The sequence below is a fragment of the Entelurus aequoreus genome, linkage group LG13, assembly GCF_033978785.1.
Source record: "Entelurus aequoreus isolate RoL-2023_Sb linkage group LG13, RoL_Eaeq_v1.1, whole genome shotgun sequence".
Lineage (NCBI taxonomy): Eukaryota > Metazoa > Chordata > Actinopteri > Syngnathiformes > Syngnathidae > Entelurus > Entelurus aequoreus.
The window spans coordinates 40,531,736-40,549,930 of NC_084743.1; the positions used below are offsets into that span (position 1 = coordinate 40,531,736).

Consider the following 18,195-nt stretch of genomic DNA (forward strand, 5'->3'; position numbering starts at 1 on the left):
TGAGTTGGCCGTGCAGACAAACCACAAGTTACTCCGGAGCCAACAAGACACACACAAGCCAAAATCACTCCAGAGTTCCGGTCTTCTGCCATTTTTTATATGTCTGTTGTGCGTCATCGTTCCTTATCGAGTGCGTCAATTTCTTGTTTGCTTTTCCTATCTGTTCCATAACAACTCGAATCCTTTAGACAGTCAACACATTCTGTAGACAGGTTGGCACGACTTAATATTCACTTTTGTCCCACAACTGGTCCATTCAATGGCACAAAATACAAGAGTATTGAAAATGAGCGGACATTCTTAAAAGACAAGAAATATAGGTCAAAAGGTCAGAAATTCTACTACATACCCGCCTTCCAGGGTCTTAAGACCCTGGACCAAAACAATTTCTGATATAGACCACTAACTTAAATCTCTACCGCAGATAGAGGCAAAAACCTCAATGTTTTTATACGAGGCAAAAATTCCGTCTATGACCCTCCTTCAGAGCGATCGCTGTTACCAGCCTGCAGTAAAACCATCTCACAGAACACAATTAGTGGCCTACCCTTTGATTTAGTAAAGGAATAACAAATACTTTGATCATGAACATCATTGAACATAAATAGATTAATGTATATAGACTTATGACTGTAAGACATTTGCAAAAATATTTTTCCCGGCATTTGCAATGGATGTAGTTACCAATATTGTTAATTACCAATTAATTTTGAACACACAACTGAATTTCGTATGAGTCCATGTTCGATTAGTGCTCGTATAGATGGCTCGGTGGTGCCTCAGGCTGATGGCCTGCCGACACCTCGTTGGGCTTTCGGCTGCCCTGGTGAAGAAAGAGATCCACTCAAACAGTCTGTCTCTCTTTGGGGTGTGGTTCAGTCCATTGGGCAGACTGTTCAGTGGCATGTGCGTGCTGGCCGAAATTGGGGAAAACTCAGGTAGAGTTGGAGCTATGGGGGCTTTGGGGAAGGCTGGGGCAGAGTATGGGGCGTGGGGCTTTGGTCCAGGCCCTCGGCTTGCTTCATGCCACCTCGCTGCTTCGGCACTCCCGACACTTCTTTCCACAGCTGCTGGAGTCCCGGTGGACACATTGGCTGGCAACCTTAGTTGTTCTCGTCATCGCTGGCAAGGTGTTGTCTCTCCTCTCGGTTCCTTCCAGTCAGGTATCGGGTGTTGGTCCTGGATTGGCTTTGACCGTGCCCCTCTTAGCGAGTGCAAGGGAATCTGGAGTGGCTGCTTTCATCCTCAAATCTGCACAGAGGAACTGGCACACAAATTCTACATTTTGCAAACTTACCATTTTGGTCTCATGGTCTTTCCACCTTCCTAGGAAGCTGCTGGTCCTGAGAAGTGCTGATCTTGTGACTGAAGAAGATTAACCTGTTTTCTCAAAATAGGTGCCGTTGTTTGACCTAATCTTTTTGGGGAAACCATGTCGGGATATTAGATCATTCACAAAACATTTAATTACTGAATTGGCACCCTCCTTTGAGGTTGGGGTTGCTTCCGCCAACCACTGCAATTGTCAATCTAAATCATTACATTCCTTTATCCTTGTACCGGATTGATCATATCGATTAAATAAAACCTCAACACGCTCAAACTTGACCCAATCCAAACTCACCTCCCCCCTCTGTCCCTCTCACAGGGACAGTGTTAGTCGTAGTAATAGTAATAGTAATAGTAGTATTAGTAGTTTTCAGAAACATCCAAGAAAAAGAAAAGGCAGCTGATAGTCAAGCGCAGCAAGAACAGAGGCGGAGGACAGGTCAATCAATCAATCAATCAATGTTTATTTATATAGCCCTAAATCACAAGTGTCTCAAAGGGCTGTACAAGCCACAACGACATCCTCGGTACAGAGCCCACATACGGGCAAGGAAAAACTCACCCCAGTGGGACGTCGGTGAATGACTATGAGAAACCTTGGAGAGGACCACATATGTGGGTAACCCCCCCCCCCCCCCCCCCCCCCTCTAGGGGAGACCGAAAGCAACGGATGTCGAGTGGGTCTGACATAACATTGTGAAAGTCCAGTCCACAGTGGATCCAACACATCAGCGGGAGTCCAGTCCACAGCGGGGCCAACAGGAAACCATCCCGAGCGGAGACGGGTCAGCAGCGCAGAGATGTCCCCAACCGATGCACAGGCTAGTAGTCCACCCGGGGTCCCGGCTCTGGACAGCCAGCACTTCATCCATGGCCACCAGACCTATGCAACTCCCCCTCGCAAGGGACAGGGGAGAAGAGGAGAGAAGAAAAGAAACGGCAGATCAACTGGTCTAAAAAAGGGGGGGTCTATTTAAAGGCTAGATTATACAAATGAGTTTTAAGATGAGACTTAAATGCTTCTACTGAGGTAGCATCTCTAACTGTTACCGGGAGGGCATTCCAGAGTACTGGAGCCCGAATAGAAAACGCTCTATAGCCCGCAGACTTTTTTTTGGCTCTGGGAATCACTAATAAGCCGGAGTTCTTTGAACGCAGATTTCTTGTCGGGACATATGGTACAATACAATCGGCGAGATAGGCTGGAGCTAAACCGTGTAGTATTTTATACGTAAGTAGTAAAACCTTAAAGTCGCATCTTAAGTGCACAGGAAGCCAGTGCAAGTGAGCCAGTATAGGCGTAATATGATCAAACTTTCTTGTTTTTGTCAAAAGCCTTGCAGCCGCATTTTGTACCAGCTGTAATCTTTTAATGCTAGACGTAGGGAGGCCCGAAAATAATACGTTACAGTAATCGAGACGAGACGTAACGAACGCATGAATAATGATCTCAGCGTCGCTAGTGGACAAGATGGAACGAATTTTAGCGATATTACGGAGATGAAAGAAGGCCGTTTTAGTAACTCTTAATGTGTGACTCAAACGAGAGAGTTGGGTCGAAGATAATACCCAGATTCTTTACCGAGTCTCCTTGTTTAATTGTTTGGTTGTCAAATGTTAAGGTGGTATTATTAAATAGATGTTGGTGTCTAGCAGGACCGATAATCAGCATTTCCGTTTTCTTAGCGTTGAGTTGCAAAAAGTTAGCGGACATCCATTGTTTAATTTCATTAAGACACGCCTCCAGCTGACTACAGTCCGGCGTGTTGGTCAGCTTTAGGGGCATGTAGAGTTGAGTGTCATCAGCATAACAGTGAAAGCTAACACCGTACTTGCGTATGATGTCACCCAGCGGCAGCATGTAAATACTAAAGAGTGCAGGGCCAAGAACCGAACCCTGGGGAACTCCGCACGTTACCTTGACATAGTGCGAGGTCACATTGTTATGGGAGACGCACTGCATCCTGTCAGTAAGATAAGAGTTAAACCAAGACAAGGCTAAGTCTGACATACCAATACGTGTTTTGATACGCTCTAATAAAATATTATGATCGACGGTATCGAAAGCGGCGCTAAGATCAAGAAGCAGCAACATAGATGACGCATCAGAATCCATCGTTAGCAATAGATTATTAGTAATTTTTGCGAGGGCTGTCTCCGTAGAGTGATTTGCCCTGAAACCGGATTGAAAAGGTTCACAGAGATTGTTAGTCACTAAGTGTTCATTTAGCTGCTGTGCAACAATTTTTTCGAGAATTTTGGAAATAAACGGAAGGTGGGAGACCGGTCGGTAGTTTACCATGAGGTCAGGATCGAGGTTAGGTCTTTTGAGCAGAGGATGAATAACCGCTTTTTTGAATGCTAGGGGAACAGTGCCGGAGGAAAGTGATAAGTTTATAATATTTAACACTGATGGACCTAATAATACAAACAGTTCCTTGATAAGTTTCCCAGGAAGTGGGTCAAGTAAACATGTTGTTTGTTTTATCCCACTTACACGCTGTAATAATTCCTCTAATGTTATTTCATCAAAAATAGAGAGACTATTTTGGAGGGCAGTGTCCGTCGTATATACAGTCGTATTTGTGTTAATAGAACCCAGTTGTAGCTGGGATGCGTTGTCTTTAATCTCCTTTCTAATGAGTTCAATTTTCTTATTAAAGAAATTCATAAAATCATCTGCCGAGTGGGTGGAGCTACTGGGAGGAGTCCCTTGTTGGGTTAGCGATGCTACTGTACTAAACAGAAATTTAGGATCGTTTTTGTTGAGGCGGATGAGATTTGAGTAGTATTTAGCTTTAGCTAAGGTAAGCATGCGTTTATAAGTTATTAAACTATCACTCCATGCTTGATGGAAAACCTCAAGTTTAGTCGCGCGCCATTTGCGTTCCAGTTTTCTACATGATAATTTATGAGCTCTAATTTCTTCTGTAAACCATGGGGTGCGCCTTTTAGGGGCCCTTTTTTGCTTTAGCGGTGCTATACTATCAATAATTTTGCGCAAGGCATCGTCAAAGTTGTTAGTGAGGTTATCAATAGAGCCGACATAATTTGGGAATGGTGCCATTACCGAAGGCAGTAGGTCAGCAAGAGTCATCGTTGTGGCAGCATTAATGTTGCGGCCGCTATAGCAGTTATTATTATTATTAGCTTGTTGACAAAGAGTCAAAACTTCAAATTTTAAAAGGTAATGATCGGACATTACTTTAGTATATGGAAGTATCATAACTTTGGAGGTGGTGACACCCCTGACAAGCACTAGATCTATTGTATTACCGTTGCGATGCGTGGGTTCATGTATTATTTGTGTAAGACCACAGCTATCAATTATGGTTTGGAGCGCCACGCACTGAGGGTCCGATGGGGTATTCATATGGATATTAAAGTCCCCCATTATGATTATATTGTCGGCGTGCGTCACTAGATCAGCAACGAACTCTGAGAATTCACTGATAAAGTCCGAATAGGGCCCAGGGGGGCGGTAGATAACAGCCAGGTCGAGAGGTAGCGGTGTGACAGACCTCATAGTAAGCACCTCAAACGATTTATATTTATTATTTAGGTTAGGGGTAAGGTTGAAATTTTCATTGTATATTAGTGCGACACCCCCTCCCCTTTTAAGTCATGTTTAGGTCATGTTTGAGGTCACTGTTCGCTTTTGCAATAGTACCGTAATTTCCGGACTATAAGCCGCTACTTTTTCCCCTCGTTCTGGTCCCTGCGGCTTATACAAGGGTGCGGCTTATTTACGGCCTGTTCTTCTCCGACACCGACGAAGAGGATTTCGGTGGTTTTAGTACGCAGGAGGAAGACGATGACACAATGATTAAAGACTGACTTTTCATATACCGGTAGGCTGGTTATTTTGATAACGTACAGGTGAGCACTTTGTATTACTTTGCACCGTTGTATTATTTGTACTCTGCACGAATGCTGTTCGCCATGTCAAAGATGTGAAAGTTTGATTGAATGATTGAAAGATTTATTGTTAATAAATGGGACGCTTTGCGTTCCCAAACAGTCATCTCTGTCCCGACAATCCCCTCCGTGGTAGCAGGAACCCCTATATACTACGGTAATTACACATCAAAACCCTGCGGCTTATAGTCGGGTGCGGCTTATATATGGAGCAATCTGTATGTTCCCCTAAATTTAGCTGGTGCGGCTTATAGTCAGGTGCGGCTTATAGTCCGGAAATTACGGTACTTTGATATTTTACAACACCTAGTGAATTATTGTGGCCTCAATAATTCACTAAATAGTTGTATTTAATTTAGTCTATCTATGATGGGACAATACACAGAAACATTAAGTTCAGAAACAGATTTGTTCTGTACCAGATTATATCTAAATAGCTACTTTCCATCTGCATCCCTGGCTACCTAAATTAAAGGGATCCAAAAATCAAGCAATAAAATTATGACACTAATTAATCATAATAAATATATACATTCATAGTAATCAATAATTAATAAAAAATAATCATACTGTAGCATGTAATCAATTATAAGAAAGGTCACCAAATGCCCCTTCATGGACACATACTTAATATACAATACAACCACACCTTATTTACATCATCACACAAAGACAATACATGCTCTTGTTCACATCTGTCATCATTCGTAAAAACAACCAAGATTTTAACAGCCATACCTCACAATTTACAACAAAAATGCTCTCAAAGATAAATATAATACTCATTAAATTGATGTGTCAACATAATGCCCCTCTTAGTGACCGTGTGAGCAGCCTTGATTGCTCCAAAGCCACTTTTTAATTTCAAATTTTCTATTCCTTTTGTTATAACGTGGAGAAGGCTAATTGGTCTGTACATGTTCTGGTCTTCTTTATTTCCTGCTTTATGGGTTTAATTATAGTAGCAGTTTCTCGACGTGGTAGGGAAAGTGTTTTCCGTTATTGATTTATTTATCATTCGTTGTTATACGAGCAATAATACAATCCTTATATGTTTTTAGGAAGATAGTGTCCAACCCATATATATATCTCTAGATCGTGAGTCTGATAATGCAGTGAAGATTTTGTTTAACTTTGTTTCATTTGTTAATTCTAAAATTAGTCCATCCTGAATAAATGACAATTATTTGCACTGATTTTGAGGGATTTTTTATTCAGGGTTTGTACAGACTGGATGAAATGTTCATTAAAATTATTACTTATGTCCAGACTGTCTGCGATAGTAGCGCCATTGATATTTAATGTTATAGTGTTGTTTCTTGTTTGCTCTCTTTCCGTAAGTTTGTATCTGGTTTTCCATAACTTTCTAATGTTCCCTTTTGCAGCTTTGATTACTTCTAAGGGGAAGTCAGCCTTAGACTTTCGCATAAACATTGTAACTTTGTTCCTCCAAACTTTTAAATCATACGATCTGTATTTAGACCTGTTATAATTGCTCTTATGAGAGCTGAGTCCTCATGTCTTTATTAGAATCCAAATTGTTTTATTAATCCAAGGTATTTTTATTTTAGCACTCTTCTTTCTGGTTTTGTATTCGTGTATTTACAGATGATCTCTTTAATTTTTGTCATCCAATTGTAATTCTAGTAGGGCTGCTTATCATTTGTATCATGTATAAGCCGTTTATAATGTCCTTAAGTTTCTTTCTACGTGTTTTATTTAACCAGTCCAGATTAACGTCCCCCATGACGTTACTTCTTTCATACTATGCTGTTTGAGGATGTCTGAAAATGAATCAAGAAAAATGTCTTTAGCTGTGGTCGGTCGGTATACTACAATTACCTTGAAATACATTTTTGAGGAAAATTTAATTTTAATTTCAACATACTCAAAAAGATCTACTTTTAATGTTTTCCCTTTCATAAATCATAATTCCTCCCCCCTTTGTCACTCGATCTGTCTTTTCTGTAATCTTGTACCCCGGGACATTAATTAGAACGAAAGGTGTTGTGGGTTTTAACCATGTGTCTGATAGACAAGGTAATCCGGATTAGAGTCTGACAGTAACTGCTGTATTTGTTCAGTATGTTTCCTGTGGTAGAAAGTTTAATAATGCGGACACGTTTGTTACTGATTACTTTCTACAGACTTCTGTCTCTCTGCGACTTTGTGTATGTAATAAGCAACTATAAATATTTGATATGCTTAAATTTTGTTTTAGCTGTTGTGTAGCTGCTAGCTCTTTGTAGCCTACAGCAGAAATGTCCAGATTGCAACCAATAGCTATGTTTTTAACAGACAACCGAAATAATTGATTTGCGTATCGGTTCAATCAGCGGCAGCTACGCCCTGTTTTATCATTTGACCTACATTTTTTGGTTTCGTAGGCAGGACAGAGGGAACAATGTGGGTCATTAGTTGTCCATCTTATACCATTCTAATTGTTTTAAGGATAGTTCACATGAGCGGCTATACCTTGAGTCCCACCATATATAAGAGTCAAAAGGCTCCTATTATGAGTCGTCTAATTGGTGATCATACACTTTGGCGGTTTGGGTGGCAGGACACACGGACGCACCTCCGTCAGCCAGCGCTAGGACAGTTGGAGCAGTCCCCGTCTTCCATTCGTTCCTGGGAGGCGTCCCTATTAGTTGTCCGCTGATGTCGTGCTGTCAGGCAACATCAGGAAGTTCCTTCTGTGCGGTATTGAATTGTCAGGGCACAGTTCGTAAGCCGGTCATTACAAGGTGTGTGCAGGTTGACCACAAAGGAATGCTTCAAAGATTGTGTTGAACATTGTCCGTTGACACTTATGTCCAGCAGGGGTCTGTTTGTATCCTGCTGTTCGTCCTGCTGTCACACCTGTATTTTTTGTGAGCATGTTCTGGCTACACCTTGGAGCTTGTCTTGTTCAGAGAAGCTGGCAGTCCCCCGGCTGCATATCCTTTCCACCCTCGCTTGACCTAGCACAACCGTGGCTACCACCCAAGTCCGTCTGTATGGTTTTACGTTTTGTTGAGGTTTTTTTTTTTTCCTCCAGAATTTGGAACTCAAAACATGTACACCCATCGTTTTCATATCCTCTCGGTTAGTTCAATTTGCATATCACGTTTTAAAATTACAGTCTTAACTATCCCATTAATTGCTAATCAAAAACCTTCATTCAAAGATTGTACGTACTACTTCATGCGTATTTAAGTACCCTTTTAATTCACTTAAAGATTATGTATAAGTTAATTTAAACTATCATTTGTCTATCAGTAGGCACGAGCAAGCTGTCATGCTTGCACTCTGACCTCCCGCTGTGCGTGATACTCTCCAAAACAAAGGAATGTTTTTATTCACGTTTCTCCTTATCTTTCAGCTTAATCTTTTAACTTTTAACGTCCGCACTGTGTTTATTTTTATTGTCTGCATTTTAATTTTGCTTTTATTTTCTTTCATTTCACTTTGTTGTCTGTGAAGCACTTTGAGTCTTGTCCTTTCCTGGAAAAACGCCACACAAACAAAGCTGCCCCGCCTTGCCTTGTCTGTCTCCGACTGGTTATCTAACCTATTCACAACAAACATACAAGGCCATGCTCTAGGCGCCAGCCCTAATCACACTTCTCCTCTTTTTAACACTTTACATATCGGCTCTTATTCTAATTACTAATGTAGGCTGTTATTTGTAATTATTATTCAACACTATTCACAGCAAACAGCTGTAAAGTTATAGTTATTCGCATTATACTTTCAAAATCTATAGCTAACCGAAAGCTGTTGAGATTTGGTTTGCCTACTTCATCTCAGTGGCCTAGTGGTTAGAGTGTCCGCCCTGAGATCGGCAGGTCGCAAGCTCAAAACCCCGGTCGAGTCATACCAAAGACTACAAAAAATTTGGGAGCCAAATCACCAAAAACGATTCCCCCACCTCCCAGGGGCAATCACGGGAGATGGGCCAAATGCAGAGGACAAATTCCACCACACCCAGTGTGTGGGTGAGACAATCACCGGCACCCCAACTTTAACTCTAACTTTATTCTGTCATGCCATTATCCTCTTCTAGCTCAACATCCAGAAGTATGGTGTACTGCAATGTCTAAATAAAACTATAAGTTACTCCAAACTAAAATGTCAGACTGCACTTTAAAGTTACTTTTATTAAATTAATTTCCAAACTAACCACCACCACAGCAGACATCTTCCTCAATCCTATCCCAATACTCCCATAAATTAGAAAGGTGTTTCACAACAGTGGTTAAATAGTTATTTTAAGTAATAGATCTCAATATGTAGAAATTAATAAGACTAAATTTGCCCTAGTGTGTGTTTTTTTTTTTTAGGAGAGGGGGGTATGGGTGACAGGGAATGCAAAACAATAACAGTGCAATACTTTTTCATATCATGGTCGTTAATGCCTAGTTTCTCTTTTAATAGAATCTATTTTGTTTCCATTTATACCCTTATTAGTTACTGTTTACTTTTTAGTTCTTCTTCCAAAGGGAACTCTCCTGAAGGAATCAATAACGTTTTATCTGTCTATCTATCTATCTATTACTAACCCGAGCACAATTCATGACGTCATGCTCATCTTGCAGACAGTTATTTCCATTTAGTTTTATTCTCTATTTGTAATTCTACATGCACCAATGTCACATAAAAAATTGCTTTCTTTGTTATTTATTTACATTATTATTTCTGGTTTACTTGCTGTCTGTTTACTTAAGTTCCCATATTTTGGTCTGTCTTCCTTCTGATTAGAATTTGTTTAACGCTTCTCTACGTTTTGTTTTGACAATGGCGCTGAGTGGCTCTTATCTGTACTTCTTCAGACTCTATGTTTCACTGATGCCCTTAGATGTATTAGATTATAAATTTAACTTTTATTTTATTGTGTGTTTATTCCTAAAAAAAATAAAAATGTCAATGTATGATCAATTTATCTTTATCAAATTTAAATTCAATATTATTAATTTATTTGTTGTATAACTATTAATTCAAAGTTACAGTGTGTCCTAATCTATGATGTGTGTGTTTGTCGCAACTTCCCACAGGAACTGGATGGATCAGATAAGCAGCAAGGCTGTACCAAAAAAAAAAGTATACTAGACATATAAATGAATGATGAATTAAACAATGTTTCAATGTCCCACAATCCGTATTTATTTATTGATATTTAAACGTGTAATTTTCCATACATCTATTATTTTACTGGATTTAGCAAGCACCTACTACTAGCACACTCTACAGACCGAGAATAACTGTTCAACCACACTTAGTAATGCCAAGCTAGATGCTAACTTAGCCTTACTATGCCTCAGTAAGCAAACTTTTGCTAACCTAGCCCAATGCTATGCTAACACAGTGCTAACCTAGCTCAATGCTATGCTAACACAATGCTAACCTAGCTCAATGCTATCCTAGCTCAATGCTATCCTAACATTGTCACACCTCTTCGGCCCACGCCTCGTACAGCTGACACTCACACAGCCTCGCCACACGCACACACTCTTATCTCAAAATGTCTTCCAGCTTAGACTCCTTTTTATTTTTATTTTTTATTTTTATTTTTTTTCTTTATATGCATCACACAGTCACTCACACACAGAGAATTTACCAGCACAGTTAAAAGTAAATGCAATAGACAACTATTTTTCTCATCCAGAAGCACAGCTGTATCATATCAGAACCTTAATAATAAGAACAACTTTATCATTCACTCTTAGATGGACAAATAGTCAAGTTTAAGGAGGGTATTCTGGGCTTCCCTGCTTAGGCTGCTGCCCCCGCGATCCAACCTCCGAGAGCGGAATAAGATAATTAAATGGATAAATCATTCACTCATATGTTTTCTGTACATAAACTTTGTCTACTTTCTCACACGCACACACATTTTAGACAATTTCCAGACTTTTGCAGATCAGCGTGGGTGCGAAAAAAGCGTGAGGGGAGAGGTTGATTTTTTCAGAGGGGAATTAAAACAGATAAGAAACCAGGTGCTACACAAATGTTATTACAATACGCAGATATATATATATATATAAATTTAAAAAACACACATTTTTATCCCACAAACCACGCCCCCCTGGTCCGGACCAATATAAACAACTAATGCACGCGTGCTTTTGTGGAATCGGCCGTCTCATAACACAAAAACCAGGTTCCATCATTGCTCATAAAACGGCGATTAACCCGTTTCATTGGAGCAGCACCTGCGTTATCAAACTGACCAACACGGATCACCGGCCTCTAAGGCGCCATAGGACCACCAGGAATCACCCAGCAACCTACAGACATCGTGTCTGGTCAGTCCCATACAGTTTCACCAAGTTTCACCAAAGCTCTACCATATGGAGCCTGAGACGCCACCTGTCTATTCTGCAGCCATTAAACAGATTCGTGACAACTTCGCTCAGTTGATCTCCTTTACCGGAGTCACTGAATGGTCACCTAATATGAGGCTTTTTTACACGCTGAGTCACAAGGACTAGGGACCGCTGCAGTTTCCACATAGACAGGTGTCTCGCACTTTCACAGATGTATCAATTTTATATGGGCCAAATGTCACACCAGTTAGCAACCCTTGCCTTAAATTTATCTTTGTCCAACTCTGGCTAATTCTGATGCACTTGCAGAAAGAAGCATCCTCTGCCAGCAACGACAGAGGATGAAGAGGTTAAAAGAAATTTTTCGTCTCACATCGTCTGTGCTTCTACACTCCAAACCACCAAAATTCTATCAACAATCCCCTCATGTTAAAAACAAGAAATCACAAGTTTTCAACAAACACACAGACAAATGATCACATATAAAACAACTCAATCCAACCATAATTTACCCCATTCCAGGTTGTTTTTGGGGAACCTGACTAAACCTATCTTTTATCAAAAATAGATTCAGCAATTAGTCTTATCGATCCGGCTCTCTCCAGGCAGAAAATGTTTACACTTTAAGCAAAACGCTTACCTTGTATTAGATGCGCGCGTGCAGCACACTGTCTGCCTGACAGAGAGAGCGAGAGCGGCTGTCGACCTGTAGCTTCTAAACCATCCTGTTCGTGACGCCAATTTGTGTAGTGGATTGTCCGAAGCTTAAGCAGGCAACAAAAGTAGTTTAGTACAACAGATTTATTTACCCATTATCAGAAGTGCAGGTTGAATTGAGTTGGCCGTGCAGACAAACCACAAGTTACTCCGGAGCCAACAAGACACACACAAGCCAAAATCACTCCAGAGTTCCGGTCTTCTGCCATTTTTTATATGTCTGTTGTGCGTCATCGTTCCTTATCGAGTGCGTCAATTTCTTGTTTGCTTTTCCTATCTGTTCCATAACAACTCGAATCCTTTAGACAGTCAACACATTCTGTAGACAGGTTGGCACGACTTAATATTCACTTTTGTCCCACAACTGGTCCATTCAATGGCACAAAATACAAGAGTATTGAAAATGAGCGGACATTCTTAAAAGACAAGAAATATAGGTCAAAAGGTCAGAAATTCTACTACATTAGCTTTTGCCAGTTGTCGACTATCGATCGTATTTATTGTTGTTTTTTTAAAGAGAGAAATAACCAGATTGGGATGATAGTAATGTATTCTGACTGGTCACTAGGTGTCTATAACGTATAACGTAAAAAACATTATGTAGGTCTAGCCGCTACAAGGTGATTCTTTCAGGTACTTAAAAAAGGAATATGGTCTTTTATTGAAGTAATCAAAACAGGGATCACATTTTTTACTTTTTCCACCTCCAAAAAGTTCAACAAACACAGCGGCTATTGGATTGTTGAGTGAAATCCTTGGCTCGATGTAGCGCTCCGCCGACAAGATATAAAGCTTGACTAAATTGATAGAAGAAGTAAAATTTGTTACGTTTTTGTATTTGAACCTGCTAAATGATTATTACCTTAACCAGCAAAAAGAGCGGCATCTCCGGGGTGAGACGGTGCGTGCGTCCAATTTACAGTGAATTCCACGGGATGGGTAAACAGTCATGGTTGAAGAATAAGGACACACCCCTGTGTGCATTAATTTATGCATTTAACAACATTGTCAGACATGTTATATTCATTTACTCCTCAACTAGAATGATGATACAGGCTTGTACAACTACCTAACTGGGGTACCAAAGGCCCTGCTTCCTGGCATTGGTGGGAAGAAGATCCTAGACTTTTGGTGGGAAACCGTCAACATGTGAGTCTCAGTGACTTAAGCACTCGAACATTGAATTGTCATTAATGTGTTTTCTTGATTATTTGCCACTGTAACATTTACATACAGTAACTTGTCATTGTGCTGATTGTATGTCTGCTTTGTCCTTAGGCGTCAGTTATTCACAGAGGTGTATCTTGTCACTAATGCAGACAAGTGAGTATGCAACTGTAATATTGAGTACCAACAGTTTGTCATATCTTTTCATTCAGTAGCACATAAATTTTTGCTTTTGTATGGCTCAGTTTACACTGGACACCAAATCTTTTTTTTTTGCCCTCCAGTGACACAGATTGGATATTTTTTTGCCAGTCTAAACACTCCAAAGTGCCTCAAATCTGCTATTTTTCGCATCAGATTTGGGCCACATCCATTGGAATATGATATTTTTAAATTGACTGCTATATAAATGGAAATATAACATTTTGACTTTTACGTCTTATTTGGTCGTCATTTGTGTGTGCAGCACAATCACTTTCCTGTTTTCAATTCTCTTCTTCCTCCTCCTGCAGTTGTATTCCATCATCAGCCCTACTTCCTCTACACAACAGCTATGACACAAATCCACTAACATGTTTTCTCGTGTAGTAGCGACTTCTTCGTTCATTTAAGGAATCTGGTCAACTTCCTTTATGTTTTCACTTTATCGGACTGCGCATGCAAGTGACCTTGAGGCCTGTGTGCGTTTATACTGAAGTCTGATAAAGATCACATTTTAATTGTAAACTAAACAGTCAGCAAGAAAAAATCGGATTTCGAAAAGATCAGATTTGGTCCACTTTGGCCTGCGATTTAAACCTAATGTAAACGGCTTTCTGGCTAAAATCTGTTTTGTTCTCCCTGATTATTAGATATAAGCATTTTGAGCGCTGGGCTACAGCCAGTGATTTCCCTGTAGAAAACATAATAAATGACGGCAGCACCACCCTGGAGGACCGCCTTGGCGCCGTAGCTGACCTGGAGCTGGCCATACGCAGTCGCAAGCTGCAGGATGATGTCATGGTGGTACGATAAATTCACATTTGCTTTGCCAATTTGTATGAATATAGAATTTTCTATCTATCCTCAGTGTCTGTGACATTGTATGTTTTTGATTTCACCTTTGTGTGAGCAGATAGCGGGAGACATGTTGTGTGCAGATCACAACTTTGACATTGGTCAAGTTATCCGTTTCTTCCGATCAAAGGTGAGAATAATTTTTATTTTGTAATGACTTGTCAAGGTAAATTCTAAGGTTGAAGGTTGAACACAATGTTGCTAGATGCTAAATGGAGCTGTCAAAAATACAGTGGTACCTTGGTTCCCAATCACCCCGGTTTTAATAGGATTCCGTATACACGGGGAATTATTTATGTATTTATTTTTTTAAGAAACTCTCAGTTTTAGGACAACTAAACACACTTTGGTGTGCTTTTTTTATTGAGTACAGCTGCAGAATAGCCCACCATAGAGCCACATTAAGTTTTAGCATACAGTAATAGCTCAAGCAAAGTCAATGAAAGCCTTAGTCTGTGTTTTTAGGGTGTCACTGAATGCACCACAATATTACAGTAAGTCTGGCCAAACAGTCACTTAACGGTTGTCATCCTCTGTAGTTTTGTAGAGAACCTTGTCATGCACTGTCACCTTGATGGCAGAGATGGAACTCTGCCAGCCTAAAGAGCTCCAAACGCTGCTCGCGGTCCGCCTTTATAAAATATACTCGGCACGTTCAGATTGCCTTGAAGATTAGTTATACCTTGTATTCCTTGCTGATGTAAACATAGCAGGGATGACCACGCAGTTTGCCAGAACACTTTATAACTGAAAGTAAGGTTGCAAAATAACGAGTGCCAGCACTTTAATAAAGAAGGTGAAAAAACATTTTAAAGACAGTAGTTTAGTTGTAGCAAAGTAGAGAGATGAGTTGGTTGGGCCTCTCCCCCCATTTTGTATTCAATGCTCATCAACACAAATTGCCTTTTTTCATCAGTTGATTGGACTGATACTTCCACATCGCATGATGAATGGTTATGTTTTAACCTCTAAAGTTCACATCTAAATCCATAATTTGTTATCTTAAATTACTGTACTTAATGTGTTTTTCACTTTCAAGGTTGTACTGTACTTTTTTGTGTGTGTGTACAGCCTGGAGAGTTGATAATCTTCTACGAGATGGAAGAAAGTGAAAAAAGCAGCTCCAGGGGAATTGTAGAGGTCTGCCCTGATTCTAACAGGTCAGCAGAAATTAGAGTATTTTATTTTTCGTTTACAAAAGACTGAATTACCACAAGGCAACTTTTTTTGCCTTTTGATGAAGAATAACTCGCTTCCTGGAAAAACCAGAGGAAGGGCGGACATCTTCCCGCTTTGCAAGTGTGGTGTTTTATTGCATCCAGAAAGACACTCTGCCCTACCTGTCTGACTTCCTGAGTCTCCAGACGAAAGCCCCCGACAGGTCGTTTGGAAAATTCTGGGTTTGTGAAAAAACACTACAGTAGAGCCCACATAGGGCCTGATCTAGTAAGATCTCAGATAGCAAGTGTGAAATAGCATGTGCAAACTATAACATTTACTAATAATATGAGTGGGTGATTGACTAAGACTGCAAGAACAAAAGTGCAAATATGGATGCCCTATTTAAATGAGGATTTTGTGTGTACTCCCTGCTGTCACCATGGAGCCGGTCATTTCCTGCACATCTGGTATCATGCCACGACCTGTGGTATTGCTGGTATGCTATGTAGATGAACATGCAGCAAACAACTATTATCTGTGGCACCTTTTCTGCAATATAGAAACAGTCGAGACAACAAAATCTATTTTTAGCACCCCATGCAATTGTTGTTTTTGGCAAAACACTGGCAATAACTGTGTTGGTGTGCTGGAATGAAATGCACATTGCAAGAAGTTGTAATTTTTGTATCTCGATTAGGATGTCCCGATCCGATATTTGGATCGGATCGGCCGCCGATATTTGTCAACAAATGCGTATCGGCAAGGCATGGGAAAATGCCGATCCAGATCCAGTTTTTAAAAATATTCCGGTCCTTGTTTTCCAACGCTCCGATTTAAATAATACATTCCACTTTTCTGCTGCTCCCTAATTTCCGCTCTGCATTTTCCAGCACACCTTCAACACATCCACAGGTCTGTGTCCTCACCGTTAAGACGGCCATGTGAATTAAAAGTTACCGGTAAAAATGTCAGCTGTCTCTGTGCGATATAGAAAAAGACTATATCGTGATATTCGAGTATACGTTCTCACGCAGTTGCTTTTAGCTGCTGGCATTACACGAGAGGCTCTTCCCACTCCTTCTTGTGTCTCCTTCTTAGTGTTGTGTCGTTCGCGAACGATTCGTTCAAACGAACGAATCTTTTGAGTGAACCTACTGAACCGAATCACTTCATGAACTTATTCGTTCCTTTCTCAGTTCAGTTGAGCTCCGCCGCGACCATGCCGGTATGAGTGGAACTGGCGCATTCTGTGACTCACTGAACCCTCGACGTCGGCGAACGACGCAGCCAGCTACTCATCATGGGAGCGGGGGGAGGGACTGAGCGAACGATTCGTTCACCGTGGATTAACGACATGAATCACTCAGTGAACGACAACGCTCTCGCTCTCTGCTTGCCCCAATGCCGCGAGTGATTCTCCTCCCGTCGCGGGGATATGTTTCATGCCATTGGCATCCGTTCTCCATTCATTCTCCAAGCTAACGGCTAATGTTGACTCAAGCCACATGAAAACAAACACACACACGCGCCCCGTCCCCATTATCTCAACACATAAAGTTATGAGAGTAGAGGAGACAGAAAGAAACTCAGCGCAGGCAGGGCAAGGCTGAGCAACAGCGACGCGAGGAGGAGGGGCGGTAGTGTTGTGTCGTTCGCGAACGTGATTCAGGTTCGCGCTGCACTCACTCACTCATTCAGAATCAGAACTCGCGAACCTACTGACACAGAGAACTGACTGTGTCGCGGAGGAGGACGTCACATTGAGGCTCTCGTTCAGTCACTGTGCGCGTCGTTCATTGGGTGCTGAGGGCTTGTGTCGTTCGCGAACTGACACACACCGAGATCTGCCGCTGGGGAAGCTGTTACTGACTGACTCATGATTCGCCGACCTGCACACTGAACTGCTGCTGCAGAAGTGATTCAGGTTCACGTACTGAACTGTGCTGACTGTGGCGCTGTCAGTCACTCACTGCCTGGTGTACTGCATGCACAGAGTTGTGTAGGGACTCGCGTTCACCCTATTTGCTGCTTCTCCCGCGAATGTCTGCACTGTACTGTACTACGCACGCCCCCCCCCCCCTCCTATTATTTCAGGAACTGATTCTAGTGATTCAGTACAGTCAAAAGAACTGCCGATCCCATCACTACTCCTTCTCATAGACAGCAAGCGCACCTTCTTACACACGTCACATACTGTCACGTCATACGTCACATACGTATACGCCCTCTCCCTGCCAAGAGGTAGCAGCATGGCTAACGTTAGCTGTGATGCTAGCGTAGCCGTGTGAGCGGTAATAATGAAGGAAGAATTAATGAATTCCCAAAAAAAACAGCAGGGGGTCCATCGTCTGGCGGTGGTTTGGCTTCAAGTGGGAATATGTCGAACAGACAACCGTAATTTGTCAAGTGTGGGGCAAAAGCGTTGCTATAAAAAGTAGCATTAATGCTAATATGTAGCATCATTTGAAAAGTCACCTGCTAGAGAATGAAGAGTGTTTGAAACTCCGCACGTCAACATCTCCATTCGGTGCCACACGCC

General features: G+C 41.2%; 1 protein-coding gene across 1 annotated transcript in view; it reads left to right on the forward strand.

Moving 5' to 3' along the window:
- The window catches only part of gkup (glucuronokinase with putative uridyl pyrophosphorylase), a 65,742-nt gene that overhangs the window by 14,260 nt on the left and 33,287 nt on the right, over nucleotides 1-18,195 (forward strand). The window contains exons 2-7 of the mRNA XM_062067839.1: nucleotides 13,315-13,421; nucleotides 13,551-13,595; nucleotides 14,291-14,444; nucleotides 14,554-14,625; nucleotides 15,567-15,655; nucleotides 15,739-15,895. Of these exons, the coding sequence (XP_061923823.1) occupies nucleotides 13,315-13,421; nucleotides 13,551-13,595; nucleotides 14,291-14,444; nucleotides 14,554-14,625; nucleotides 15,567-15,655; nucleotides 15,739-15,895 (624 nt within the window). The remainder of the gene's footprint in view (nucleotides 1-13,314; nucleotides 13,422-13,550; nucleotides 13,596-14,290; nucleotides 14,445-14,553; nucleotides 14,626-15,566; nucleotides 15,656-15,738; nucleotides 15,896-18,195) is intronic.